Genomic DNA, 14,551 nt, shown 5'->3' on the forward strand with positions numbered 1-14,551 from the left:
CTCTACTTTAATCGTATGTATGTGCATGTATGTGTATGTACTGTATGTATGTATGTATGTATGTATGTATGTATGTATGTGCATGTATGTATATGTGTATATGTATATATATATAATGTACATGTGAAAATGGAACATTTTCTGTTAATTTTCCCAAGGAATTTGTCAGTGTCTCCTGCCTTGGGCTTGCTGCTGGCTGAGGGAACAAGATCATCCATGAGAACTTGCTGGAACTGAGCGAGTCAGATTTAATCTGGATTACAAATTGATGAAGGAGATAAAAACAGATTCCCCCTGAAGGTTCTGTGAATTCTTTTGTATTGTCTTGAGGGTTTATCAGTCTCATTACCTGAACATGCTGCCATTGTGATCAGGGGAGAAGAGGCACACCCGTATCACATTATCTTACGTTTTTATGCTTTCATTATCTGATTAAAGTCAATTATTCAAGTAAAGGAAGATGCTGAAGATGAGCAGTACTTCTTGCCACCCTGCCTGACACTCATCCTAAAATTTGACAGTGATTGACAGTTGGAATCCATCACCCGGAAAGCCTCAGGGTTTTGGAGGATCTTATTTAGAGGTGTATAGAAAGTACAGAGAGAGAGTGTAGAGTCTCTGTGTGTGTGTGTGTGTGTGTGTGTGTGTGTGTGTGTGTGTGTGTGTGTGTGTGTGTGTGTGTGTGTGTGTGTGTGTGTGTGTGTGTGTGTGTGTGTGTGTGTGTGTGTGTGCGTTTGGTTTATTTTACATTGTGGGAACCAAATGTCCCCACAAGGATAGTAAAACCTGAGATCACCTCCATTGTGGGGACCAGCCAGCGGTCCCCATGAGGGAAATGGGTTAATAAACGTAATAAATTATATATTTTTGAAAATGTAAAAATGCAGAAGGTTTTCTGTGATGGGTAGGGTTAGTTTAAGGAGATAGAATATGCAAATACAGTTTGTACAGTATAAAAACCATTAAGTCTATGGAGAGTCCCCACAAAGATAGTGAACCAGACTGTGTGTGTGTGTGTGTGTGTGTGTGTGTGTGTGTGTGTGTGTGTGTGTGTGTGTGTGTGTGTGTGTGTGTGTGATTAGCACCAACAAATGAAATTGGACTTGCAAAAATAATGATTGTTTCCAAATGTTTCCTCATCACATCTCATGTCTTCCATTGGTCAGTCAACATGATAGCCCCGCCCCAAACTAATGCCATTGGTTGATGCAGTGTTGCTAAGTGGTGTTGGTTTGGATCCTCAAACAAATGTTTGGATGACAGTAAAAAAACCCTACAATTTTACAAGTCAACATTAGCTTGTTTTTATCTTATTAAACATACTTTTTGAACACAAATTAATAGTAGGATGATCGTATTATGTGAATTTCGCTTTATGTGTGTGTGTGTGTGTGTGTGTGTATGATGTAAAATTGTGTGTAAGATTCATTTATCTTATTAAATGACACTATCATCCCTTAGTCAGTAACTGTCTGCTGTAATGCAATATCCCCAGCCACACAAAAGAGCACTGTCCAACCAGAAAGAGAGATGGAGAGAGATGTACATTGTTTTTAGAGAGAGGAGATGAAAGTTCATGAGTGGGAGCACAGATACACATTCCTCCATAAATCCATTACTGAGCACAACCCTACACCACTGACCCCAAACGCACCAGGATACACACACATCTCCTAACTAAAGACGCATGCCCTGTTCGGGTTACAGCCGAATGTCAGGCCACTGTGTCCCGTGACCAGGAATTGCAAGTTACAGGAGGTGAAGAGAAATAAAGAGTGTTTTTACTGGGGAAAGAGAGAGGGATGTGGTTAAACTTCCTCAGCATTGTTCAATGTGAGATTTTTTGGTCGGAAGAGAAGTACTGTGTGGTTTGGGAGATGAGGAATTGTGCTGTTGAGGCTTGTGGTTCAGGGGAAAGTAAGCAGTGGGAATATGTGTGATTAGGAAGAGCTTAATCAACATATTGCAGAAGGTCACTGGTGCTTTGGCATGAGAGGTGCTAATGTTGATTATGGCTGGCTCTACGGATTTATTATGGCTGGTTTGATCAGTTGGTGGGTATTTGGGCATGTGATAGCTGGACAGTTTTAATAGATTTAATGCGTTGGCTTTGGCTTTTGAAATGGAAGTATGACTAAGAGTTTGGTTAACGTCCTGCACTGTATAGAGATATTCTATGAACGGGTGCCTATTTAGAATACGTTATTTATGATTATTGTAGCATCTCAAGCTGAATATAAATGTTATATTTTCTTCTTCCTTAAGCTTTTGAGCTAGATCCACCAAACTTGGCATACTTAGGCAAACTTAGGCTGGTCTGACTCATGTTGCTGTTTCTTTTCTAATTGCTCCGACTTCCAGTAGCAAGAGGCCAAAATTCCCCTTGCTCAAAAGGGCCAAGACTCCAACTGTCAAACGTTTTAAATGTAAAGTCACTTTACACCTATAGTAACATGTTAGTAACATGCTAAACCATGCTATCAACACTTTACTAGCTACATGCTAACAATGCCTAGCAAGATTCTAAAACATGCTAGCAAGTAGTAACATGTAAAAACATAAATGGCCTTAAAACAAAACTCAACTTTATCGTCTAGTTTATTGTAATATATTGTGAGATATAATTATACAGCAGTATATTTAGAAAGATATAAGATTTACAGTTTAAAGCCAAAATGAATTAGTTAGTGTGCTCCAAAACAATGACTAAATTCGCATTTTGAAGATATAAGCATTTAAAACTTACAGTCTCTCACTTCCGCCAATATGGATCAATGATTTTGATGACATCACACTTCTCATCAGATTTTCTGTCCAATCAAATGCTCTCTAGAATCTACAGTGCCCCTCCCCCAAATAGACGCTGAAGCTGAGGCTAAAATTGGTCACTTGTTCACACATTTACTACTTGGTAAATGGCACATAGTGCACTATATACTATACTATACACTATACACTTTAACTTGTCAGAGTTCACCTTTGAAAGAATAGTATTGGAAAAGCTCATTTCTTTATAAAGAGAAAAATATGATGCTAACATGCTTGACACATAAGGAAACAGCTCCAAGTCTTTTTAATTACACATTATGTCAACTAAAATCTAAATATATGTTGAGAGAGAATAAAGATCAAATGCCATCCTGCATAAATGCTGTTCCATTCATATCTTTTTTATTTAATCTACCCTGACATAAGGAATAATTAGCTTACAAAAAACAACAATAAAAGACATACAAGAGCGTACAAGAGTTTCTTTCCTTTCCATGTGTAATGCATTAGCTTTCAGATCTGTCTGTCCTAGCTGAACTATTATGAATTACTCCCTGTATGTGTTCACACAGAGACAGATATTCTTATGTCTTTTTGACAAAATGACAGGCTTGAATAGGATTATAGAAGATATATGAAACGTTTTAAAATACCCTTCATTAAATAATCTACTTGCTGTGGAGCAGCCGCCCCCATTCAGCTGTTGGAGGATTACAGTTCTCCCAATCACTTCACATTAGACACACTGTGTTATAGGAAAGAAATGCTCTTCAAAACAGTAGTATTTGACTTTTATAGCCAGCAACAGGAAACACCACGAATAGGGTACAAAAGCACAATTGTTGCACTTTTAAACCAATAAGGGCACAAATCAAGTTTTCTTTAGGAAAAATAAAAATTATACCAATGTTATATAAACTGTTACATATAATAAAATAACCATAGCATGAAAAGTAGATATTTTTAAGCAAATGAAAAATCTGTAACTTTTCAACCCTGTTGCCATATTTATTTTTGGAAAAACTTAAAACCATTTTTTCCCTATGATTTATAAGAAATATTTTATAAATTAAGTGAATAGCATTTGATGCCACATTATTTTGTACCGATTAATAACAAAATTTAGGCTCAAAATGTGACCCTGTCACTTGCAATCCTGTGAATTAAAAATATTTTATTTAATTGTATTTTTTTCTGGACTTTTTTCTGTCTATTTCTAAAAATTACACAGTCATGCAAATCTTGGTTTTAAACCATATTCAGCTGATCACATTTTGGTAACAGGGTTGAACAAATTGCAAACCTGGAACACAATTTAAATAAAAAAAAGCCTAAGACGTCATTGAACATTTAGTTTAACTTCCTTACACCATTTTCTAAAGGGTTAAGCACTTCCTTTCAGTGAAATTTTTTGGAAAAACAACTAAATCTTGTCTTACATGTATTTTCTTACTTTATTGAAAAGTGACAGTACATAGAAAATATAGACAAGAATGTTAACATATAGAAAGTATAAAAATGCAATTGAGAGAAGGAGAGAGGAAGTAAGGATCTAGCACCTGTTGGCGAGGGCCCCTTGCTAAGCTTTACATGGGAACGTTAACGTCACCGTCACCTTTTTAGGTCTGGGAATGAGGACACACACACACACTCCCACACACTCAGCAATGCAGCGGGCTGTTTTCAATTGACAAGTTTCTACAGTTGATCACGAGTGCTGAGAGTAATCCCGACTCCATTAAAGTAAACTGCTAAAGCGTCTTTCACTCATGTGAAAGGCTGTGGAATCTGGGCAACAGCTGTTCTCTACAGACAGACTCTCAAATTCAGTGTCTATAGGGTCATTGTATTGGAGAGCATGGCAGAACCTGGAGAAGAGAATAGGAAAGACTTGCCTGGGGAAGGTAAGGGCTGTGTGACACTAATGTAGACGGGATAAAGCAAGGTTGCAATAACAGGGTTGAATGTTTGCTGTGTGAAACAGGATTTCTTGACTTTCTTGTTGACTTACTTTGAGATTGTGTGTACAAGTGTGTGTGTGTATAGCTTAACAGTTATAAATAGACTTGATAGATTGCTGTCCTGTGACACTAGGGGTACGGGGGAGGAGGATGGGCTTCAGGACATATCAGCCTTACACTCTTACACTTAATAGTCAGTAATATTATTGATTTAACTGCATTGACACTATTGGATGAGAACAAAACTTGAACTGGATTGAGCTGGATGATGACACCAACTTTTTTCTGAAGAGCTGCTTTATAGTTGATTTGACTTTGTTTCATAATTGACTAATTTTGCCAAATCAACACTGTTATTGAACTGAACTGAATCAACATTGAAGTGATTTGAAGTGAATAACTATTGTCTTCTGAGAGCGGCTTATCTGAACTGAACTCATTTCATATTTTATTAACTTTACACCGTTATTGAACTGAACTGAATCAACACTGATCTGACTTCAGGTGAATAATGACACTACTGTCTTTTTTTAGAGCTGCTGCTTTAAGCAGAATTTAATTCTGTTTGCATCGATTATCAATATGAAGCTGCTTTGAAACTATCTCTATTGTATAAAGCACTATATAAACAAAGCTGAGTTGACTTGACAATTATATATATTTATTTATTCAACTTTTGATGGGCTTTTTTAGACAACAGAACCTATTTCAAGGTCTCTAATCACCGTTAAGGGTTTTCTGTTAGAACGGTGTTGTGTAAGCGGCCTCTAAGTTAATATCTAATGATCTGTGCAACGGAAGTGAATCAATCAAAACTAACTTTAGCTGGACAATAACTTTATTCTAGAGCTGCTGTAAAGCCAAAACAATCTCTGTTACTTTAATTTCCTATTATCACTGTAAAGCTGCTTTGAAACAATCTATATTGTTAAAAGCGCTATATAAATGAAGGTGACTTGACAACAGGAGTAATTTGGAGTGAACGTTGGCCTACTGTTTCTCACCTATAGAGAAAACAATGAATCTCTTGGGGCTATATCTCAAAATCAGTGTAAATAAGTACTCATTATTAAGAAAAAATTGCCCATGTTAGGTACAAACATCTGTGTGCCAGTTTCACAAAAGAAGGCAATACATCAGAGAGACAGGTCATTCCCAACAGTAGTTTTGCTGACACAGTCTTTTCTCCTCTGCACTTCTGCAATTCTTTTAGCGGCCATTACTCTGTAAAAACGCTAAACATGACTGAATGTGTTTGTGTTATTTTAGCATTAAATTTTATTCACCTCAGAAAGTGTTAGATAAACAGCACATTTAAATGTTTCAAATGATATTTGAATATGTGCGTGACTTGTGGGTGTGTGTCACATTTGTTATGAGTAAACAATCAATGCTAGCATGCTGTGCACAGTTAGCTTTGTTAGGACATGTTTGCTTCTTTCGGTTTTTGGAAACTTTAGCTTGGGGATGATCAACCTGACAGCTTTATTTAATAAATCACACTGTCTTGTCCTGACAACACTCCTTGAGAATCATCTGCCTGTCATATGTAAAAGTTTATTTAGCCTGTGTGTGTGTGTGTGTGTGTGTGTGTGTGTGCCTACATGTGCATATTTATGTAACACCCATATGTAAAGATGAGATCCACAAAAAAACAAAAACGTTCTCATATATTTCGCTAATCGTTTCATTTCATCTCTTTTTTTCTCCCAGAGCCTCTGAAGGGTAATCTAAAGGTGACTTCCAGTGAAGACGCAGAGCACCTGACCCGTAAACAGCAGGTTGTCTCCACTAACAGCCCTGGTTTCCGCTGCGAACCCAAATCCGCCCGGGCAGGGGCTCCACGCAGACACACTGTGGGCGGAGCGCGCAGCTCACGGGAGATCCTGGCCATGCAGCCCTCAGATATGGACAAAAAACGAGAGGCCTTTTTGGAACATCTGAAGCAGAAGTACCCACACCACGCCTCCGCCATCATGGGCCATCAAGAAAGACTACGAGAACAGGTGAAGACCACCGTACACTGTCGGCTCCAGAAGCCCAGACTTTGTTCACTAATGTATCGGATTTAGAGATGAAGTAGATGTGTGGAAAATGGAAATAGGTGTATTTAACATCATAAACAATGTTGAATGACAGATGAATGACAGCCCTGGGCTAAATCTCATTTTCTAACATTTGTTTGCCATAATAATAGCCACTTACGCAATACTCTTTACAGAAAATTGAAGGCTGATAAAACGCCAACTCAAAATGACATGCATTTATAATCAAGTAAAAGTTTGAGCCACTTTATTAGGTATAGCTTGCTAGTGCCGGGTTGGACGTGCTTTTGCCTTCAAAAATGCCTTAATTCTTTGTCGCATAGATTCAACAAGGTGCTGGAAACATTCTTCAGATATTTTGGTCTATAATGACATGATAACATCACGCAGTTGCTACAGATTTGTTGGCTGCACATCCATGATATGAATCTCTCTTTCCACCACATCCCAAAGGTGGAAATTGGATTGAGATCTGGTGACTGTAGAGGCCATTTGAGAATAGTAAGTGAACTCACAAAAGATGATTTGAGCTTTGTGACATGGCGCATTATCCTGCTGGAAGTAGCCATCAGAAGGAGGGTACACTGTGGTCATAAAGGGATGGACATGGTCAGCAACAATACTCAGGTAGGCTGTGGCATTTAAACAATGCTCAGTTGGTACTAAGGGGCCCAAAGTGTGCCAAGAAAACATCCCCCACACCATTACACCACCAGCAGGAGCCTTAACCATTGATACAAAGCAGGATGGATCCATGCTTTCATATTGTTTACAACAAATTCTGACCCTACCATCTGAATGTCACATCAGAAATCGAGACCAGGCATCATTTTTCCAATCTTCTATTGTCCAATTTTGTTGAGCCTGGGTGAATTGTAGCCTCAGTTTCCTGTTCTTAGCTGACAGGAGTGGCACCGATGTGTCGTCTTCTGCTGTAGAACATCTGCTTCATGGTTCAGTGTGTTGTGCGTTCAGAGATGCTCGGTTGTAACGAGTGGTTATTTGAGTTACTGTTGCCTTCCTATCAGCTCGAACCTTTCCATTCTCCTCTGACCTCTGGCATCAACATGGTATTTTCACCCACAGAACTGGCGCTCACTGGATATTTTCTCTTTTCGGATCATTCTCTGTAAACCTAGAGATGGTCGTGTGTGAAAATCCCGCGGTTTCTGAAATACTGTGACCAGTTTGTCTGGGACCAACAACCATGCCAAGTTCAAAGTCACTTAAATCACCTTCATTCCTCATTCTGATGCTCAGTTTGTATCTCAGCAAATCGTCATGACAACGTCTACATGCCTAAATGCATTGAGTTGCTGCTATGTGATTGGCTGATGAGATATTTGTGTTAACAAGTAGTTGAACAGGTGTACTTAATAAAGTGGCCAGTGAGTGTATATCTGTGGATATCAGATTTGATAGGGTCTGTGCTAACTGGAAAAATGTTTTGTTTTTTTGCAACCAGTGATGAAAGTTTTTTTGGTATCTGTGATGATATGTATTTGTATTCACCGCCATTACTTTGTCCTGCTGATGGTCATAAATATGGTGTATGAGTGGAAAAATCACATGACTGAAACCGATGAATAGTAAAATGGACAAACTGTGAAAACAATATGGCATGTTGCAATGCCAGGAAAAGAAAGTAAAAATGATGATTCGCTGCGTCCCCCAGGGGGTGCTATGAGGCTTTCCCCAAAGCGACCCCTAGGGGACACAGCGAGTTCCCTATTGTCAGGGAACCATGGTTACATGTGTAACCTGAGACATTTTATTACCTGCAGGTAGAAACTGAAAGAAACATCATAGTTATATTTATCACTGAATGGTTGCAATGATTACATTGAACTATGCAAAATCATAGTAAAAGCCACTTATCTCATTGTTGTAACAGTGTCTTGTGTGTATGTGTTTTCTATTGGACTATCATAGGTCAGTAAGAGGTTGTCCACAGGTTTTCTTTGTTCTGGATCTTTAGGTCTGAGTTATCTGGTGGCTGTAAATAGTAAAGAAACAAAGCAAAAAGAAGATAAACTTTTTATCTGGTCTACTTTCTCAACAAAAAAAGACCCCCAGGGTACAATAAACATATTGAGTGATATTAGCAGTTTCTGCAGTGAATGACGCATATACGCAATCTGAAAGTATATTCAGTGTATAAATATGGCATTCAGGTATTGCTGTCCTTACGCTGCACATTCTTCAGTTATGACCCCATGGGATCACCTCTCAGCCAACTCATAATATTAAATCCATTCATTATATTTTCATATTAAAACACTGGATACTGTTAAATAGTTTTCTTTCTCACCACAACCCCACAACCAACCAAACTCCAGTCCCAGAGTACTTAAAAAAGTTGTAAATAGATTGACCTCTCATTCCGAACAGGTGGAGGTTTGTTTTATGTTTCCCCCCTTTGGCCGAAAAAATCCATTTTCAGTGTTTTGTGTCCAGCCGTAGTTGCCTGAGGTGAGAACTGAAGTCTGTGCCATATATCACACCGACACATTTTAGCTGTAAGGTCATGCCCTAAAATTTTCATTTTCTGTTCCGTTTCACATGCAAGTCTGAATGTTTAAGAAAAGTGACAAAGAAAAGTTTAGCACTGACCAAGTCTTAAAAAGTCTACGTTTCTGGTTTAACATAACAAACGTTTTATTTTATAGCACAACCCTCTATAATCTATAGGCTACATAACATTTTTAGAAGTATCATTTTGTGGTATGAAGATTGCTTTAAAACAAAATGTTTTCTGTAAAATGCTCTCTTTTCGCTCGTTTTGCCCATACTCATCCACTCAGTGGGTCTGTGGAATGTTATTTGGATTGCCCCAGGGGGTATTAACGAGAAAAGGTGGGGGCAGGGGCCGAACGCTTCCCACAGCGGGTGAGTGAGGGAGTGTTGCGTGTGTTTACCCCGATTGAAAACAAAAGGCTCCTCACCTGCTCTTAAAGAACTACACAGCAGAACAATGGAGGTGATTGACAGCTTCTCAAGAATGAGAGTGCTTGGCTGCAGAGTGTGAGTGTGTGTGTGTGTGAGTTTGTAACAGTGTGGGCGGATATGCACAGAGAAAGACAGGGAGAGAGAAAGAGAGAGAGAGGAATTTTGATTGGTTTAGTGCCCAGTCACCCATACACTTGACCAACCGAATCTTATTTGTATAGTCAATCATTTGCTTTTACAATATTTCACACAAACCCTAAATAATTGCACAAACAGAATAAAGCATATTTTGTTTTAAAGGTGGGGATTGTAACTAAGTCTTTGAACTGTTCAATGCTGCATTAATCAGGTCATGATGCATTGGCTGTGTGCCATATGAGCTGTTCATATGAATGTTTCTGTGTTTTTAATTTATTTGGGCGTTCTGTAGCTGACACATTCGCTGACCATTGAACAACATCAGCAGGGATGTGCTGAATCGCACAACAACACAAGGAGTTTAGCATTTAGTTTAGTTGTGTAAGACTTCACCTGTCCTTCACCTCACACTAAATCAAAAGTAGGAGAGCCCGGGAGTGTTGCATCACATGTTGTTTACTTCAGTGGGTTTTTTTGGGGGGTTTTTTTCAGTGATTTTTGTTTCAAACTTTAATATAATAACAGTAGTAGAAAGCTGAAAGTGTAAATGAATGTCAAGTTCAAAGAATTCTGTTCACTACTGAATGGGTTGTAACACTAGAAAACATGGTTTTAATTTTATTATGGTAATCAGATTTACTTGTTCAAAATAATTGTCCTATTTTTGTGATGATCCCAAAGGTATTTTGGGTGGAGAGTTATAGGGATTTGAAGTCACCATAGTAATGTGTGATGTAAGAACAGGCTTGGCTCAGTTTACAAGGAGGTGAGCGCGCATAGAGCTGCTGGAGGAAAGCGCGGAGAGGAGGGGCGCGCGACTCACACACACACACATACACTCTCTCTCTCTCTCAAACACTCGCTCTCGGGCACTACATTGCGAGAAATGAACTTACTCCGGGAATAGAGACTAAAAGGACATGGCATACTAGTTTTCAACCTTCCTCCAAATCATGGGAATATTGAGAATGAGTCGCAACTGAGGACGATTGTTTGAAGTTGTCTGTATATTGTGGAATAAGGTATTGTAACAATTCCTCATACTTTTTTTAAAAAAAACTTACCGTCTATTTTTATAAACGCAATGCATTCGCCAGCAAGCACGCTGATGCTCGCGCGATCGTCTTCAGTCTTGCGCGCAAACTTCTGAACGCGGCGCGTTCTGTAACTAGAGAAGGCTCGTGCATGTTTGCTTTTCTGTAAGTTACTGTTGCAGTAAGTAACCCGATATGCGATTCTTTCTGGAGTGTGACACGGCTATAAAGATGCGGACGAGAAGGATAACAATAGTAGGGATCTGCTGCTCCCAACCAGGTGTGCTCAGGGGGCGTTTGGAGTGGTTCGTGTGAGGCTTCTTAGACATCGTTTGGATGTTGTATTTCATTGACTGTTCCACATCTTGTCCGCTTTTAGATTTTAAACAGTGATAGACTTCTTGAGATGTGTTGTTTTTCCTGCTCTTGTCTGCGTGGGAAGATATGAGGTGTTAAATCCTGGCTTTTGGGTTTGTTGTTGGCGTGTGCTGTTTACAGTAGTTTGTAGTTTACAGTAGTTTGTAGGGCAATTCAATTGGTTGGGTCCCAGGTGCGAATAATGGGATGGGGGCGGGGCTTCTGAACGCAGAACGTTCTTATTTGGTTCCCAATGGGAAACTATGTTTGGGAACGTTCTGAAAAGCCAAACTTGTGTGATGCAAATATCAAAATGTATTAGAGGTAGGGTAGGCAATTTCGGAGTGGCTAGAAATAGTAAGCTAGCTTTGAAAGCATAAAATCCTACCCTCCATTTATTGCGCTCTCCAAAGCCACGCCTCCAAAGCCACAGCAGAGTTTGCAAAGAGATGGAGTTAAATTACCTCATGTCTCAAAGCACTAGGAAAATATTAGAATAATAATTAACGTATAAACAACTTACAGAGCTCTTACTTGTACCACCTGACTGCTGCAGTTTAATTTCAGTGTTGATAGTGTTGACATAGAAACGCATAAATCCGAGTCTGAGGATGTGAACAGCTCCGGGTAGAAGGTCACAGGTTGCCGTCTCGTAATTACGGTTAGGACATGGCATGAGCGCAGCATAAGCTCGTTGTTTTGGTTCAAGAAAAACTGTAAAAGGCGGCTGCTGTTTGTTTTTGACGCTTGTTGCTGTCTGTCTACAACTCTAGCCTTATGGAACGTGTTGATGATGTGTGATGTGTGAGCGAGCAGGGTGCGCGGAGGTTTGGAAATATACAAATGTTGACAGGCAGGTAGGACTAGTTGAGTCCTACCGAAGGTATCATTGCGTATCATTGAGTTCAGACCGAATGCAATGATTGGACGAACATTCTTCCACAGAAGATACATGTTTTAATATTTAGACCACTTCTATCATTGATTGCTATCAGGATGTGAAGAGGATTTCAACCAGTTTAACAAAAAGTGTTTGTAAACGAATTGCCTACCCTACCTTTAATTTACAAATCATGCATTATAGCAGGCTACGCAAGTGTTTTGAGATCATAACAGTATTGTGGAAGGGACCGCTCAAAATAAGTCTTTATTAATCAAAGATCTGCCCCTTTGATAATAATTTGTCTGAACAAATGAATGCAAATTGTTGGTGTTTTACTGCCACTGATGTTCATTTCAGCTGGAAACTGCGGTGAATTTTATGCAAATTTTTGGACCTTTACAAAAATATAGATAGGCACATTTTCCCAATGCGCCCATGCTGGTTAAATTAGGTATTACAACATGAAGCTAATTTTTTACGTGACCTGACAAAACAAATGTACAGCCCTTTAGACCATCAATAGGGCTGTAAAGAAGCTGTCAGCATTTGCTTTCAAATGAAATGAGCCATGATAGAGTCTATTAAAAAGCTGCGAGGACCAGTTTGTAAAGCTTAACTGAGACTTCTTCCTATTGCAGATTTTGACAGTTAATGCAATGACTGAATTGCTCACATAGGGCTGTACATTCTGGGTGTAACCTAGGCTTGCTGTCAGACATTAGGCTAATTAGAAGTGTAAAATTCATTTTTACATTCTTTAGAAAGAAGAATGTTCTACTAATTAGTGGTTGAATGAGACGCTATTGTTTATGTTTGAAACATCAACTAACCCTCACTAATTATACCGCATAATCACTTTCACCAATTATACTGTATTATTGAGTTGTTGGGTGTCAGAAGCATCTAAGGGAAGCTCAACATTAGCACAGTTTTCTTGTTGACGGTGCATTCCTGATCTGAGGCCAGCTTCTTCAGTGCAGTTTTACTTAGTGCAACAACCCCGACTGGTCACAGATCAACCGCTTGGCACCTTCCCAGTTCTCCATCATTGCCGTTGTCTGCCTAGAGCAGACATCAGTGAACTGATATATTAAAATGTTCAGCTGTGGGTCATTCCGGGGTCATGAGCTCAACTGGAGACGCTGTCAGTTTAAATCGTGAGTGCAGTTTCAGTTTTGCATGTTTGGCTGCTTCATTCCCATGAATGGTCCAATTTCACAGGGCCATGCAAATACTATGGCAGCTGCTCTGATGGGGATTTGATGCTCATTTAAGCATGATGTGCAGAGGAGCCAGCCTGCTATCCACTGTTATGAGAGGTACTTCCATTATGTGGAGATGACTGTACTTTTGTAGAACAATGACAAGAACAATGGGGCGTCTTCTTGATTTTTATATGATGGAACTTTGCACATAACATTTGAGAGTAAGTAAATCACTGTTGTATTAACAACATCCATTTGAAAAAAAAAAAAAAACTTTGTATCTTTGACCCTGTTTGACTTGATATTAACATCTGTCTCTGGTGACCCAATCACAAGTATTGATGACGTCAGGCAAATCAGAGCTGTTCAGTAAAGTTGAGGACTTTTTTTAAATTTTCTGATTGGACAATTAAAGTCAAGAACCAATATTTTTGTGCAGTGCGTGCTCAATTCACATTTGTTTGTCTATGAAATGCAGTATATGGAAATAGGTGGAATATAGGTAAGATGATTTGGAAAGAAGTCTGTTGTGCTCAAAGCGGCTGCATTTATTTAATCAAAATACAGTAAAATATTCTTGTAATTTAAAAAAAAAACAGCTTTAATATATTTTGAAAGTTATTTATTCGTGTGACGGCAAAGCTGAGTATTCAGCATCATTAATCCAGGCTTCAGTGTCACATGATCCTTCAGAAATCATTCTAATATGCTGAATTGGTGCTCAAGAATGTTGAAAATTGTTGTGCTGCTTTTTTTGTGTGGAAAGTGTGATAATTTTTGGGGGGATTCTTTGATAAATAGAAGTTCGTAGCTATAGAAGTTCAACAGAATTTATTTACTACTGTGACTTTTGATCAATTTAATGTGTCCTTGCTGAATAAAGATATATTTTTATCTCTTTCTCTCTCATATCATATCTCAGTTTATATAAGCGAAAAATCTTCAATTTCATCAAGTTTCTCTTTTTTTTCTGAGAATGTGTAATGATAACCCCATAGAGAAGGTGTGAGTGATGCTAAGTTTTCTCAGCATACATACTTCAGTGTAGTGACTCATTCTGTTACTATTTGTCTTTTATTCTGCTCTCTGTTGTTCTACCCAAGATGAGGACCTGAGTTTGCTGAGTGGAGCCAGTTTGGTTAAAGCTGTAGTTTAATGTTTGAGTTTGGGACCAGTGAGATTTTTTAGACCGAAATTCAGCAAGGATGCA

The 14,551-nt window shown here is 38.8% G+C and overlaps 1 protein-coding gene across 15 annotated transcripts in view; it reads left to right on the forward strand.

The window, feature by feature from the left end:
- The window catches only part of kiaa1217 (KIAA1217 ortholog), a 128,810-nt gene that overhangs the window by 70,264 nt on the left and 43,995 nt on the right, over window positions 1-14,551 (forward strand). For 12 of the 15 annotated variants that reach the window (XM_079863249.1, XM_079863251.1, XM_079863239.1 and 9 more), the window contains exon 2: window positions 6,444-6,736. In XM_079863249.1, the coding sequence (XP_079719375.1) occupies window positions 6,444-6,736 (293 nt within the window). Of the gene's footprint in view, window positions 1-4,427; window positions 4,674-6,443; window positions 6,737-10,640; window positions 10,885-14,551 lie in introns of those variants that run through there. The other 3 variants (XM_079863250.1, XM_079863241.1, XM_079863253.1) reach the window with 3 other exon arrangements.

This window comes from Squalius cephalus, assembly GCF_949319135.1.
Source record: "Squalius cephalus genome assembly, chromosome: 25".
NCBI lineage: Eukaryota > Metazoa > Chordata > Actinopteri > Cypriniformes > Leuciscidae > Squalius > Squalius cephalus.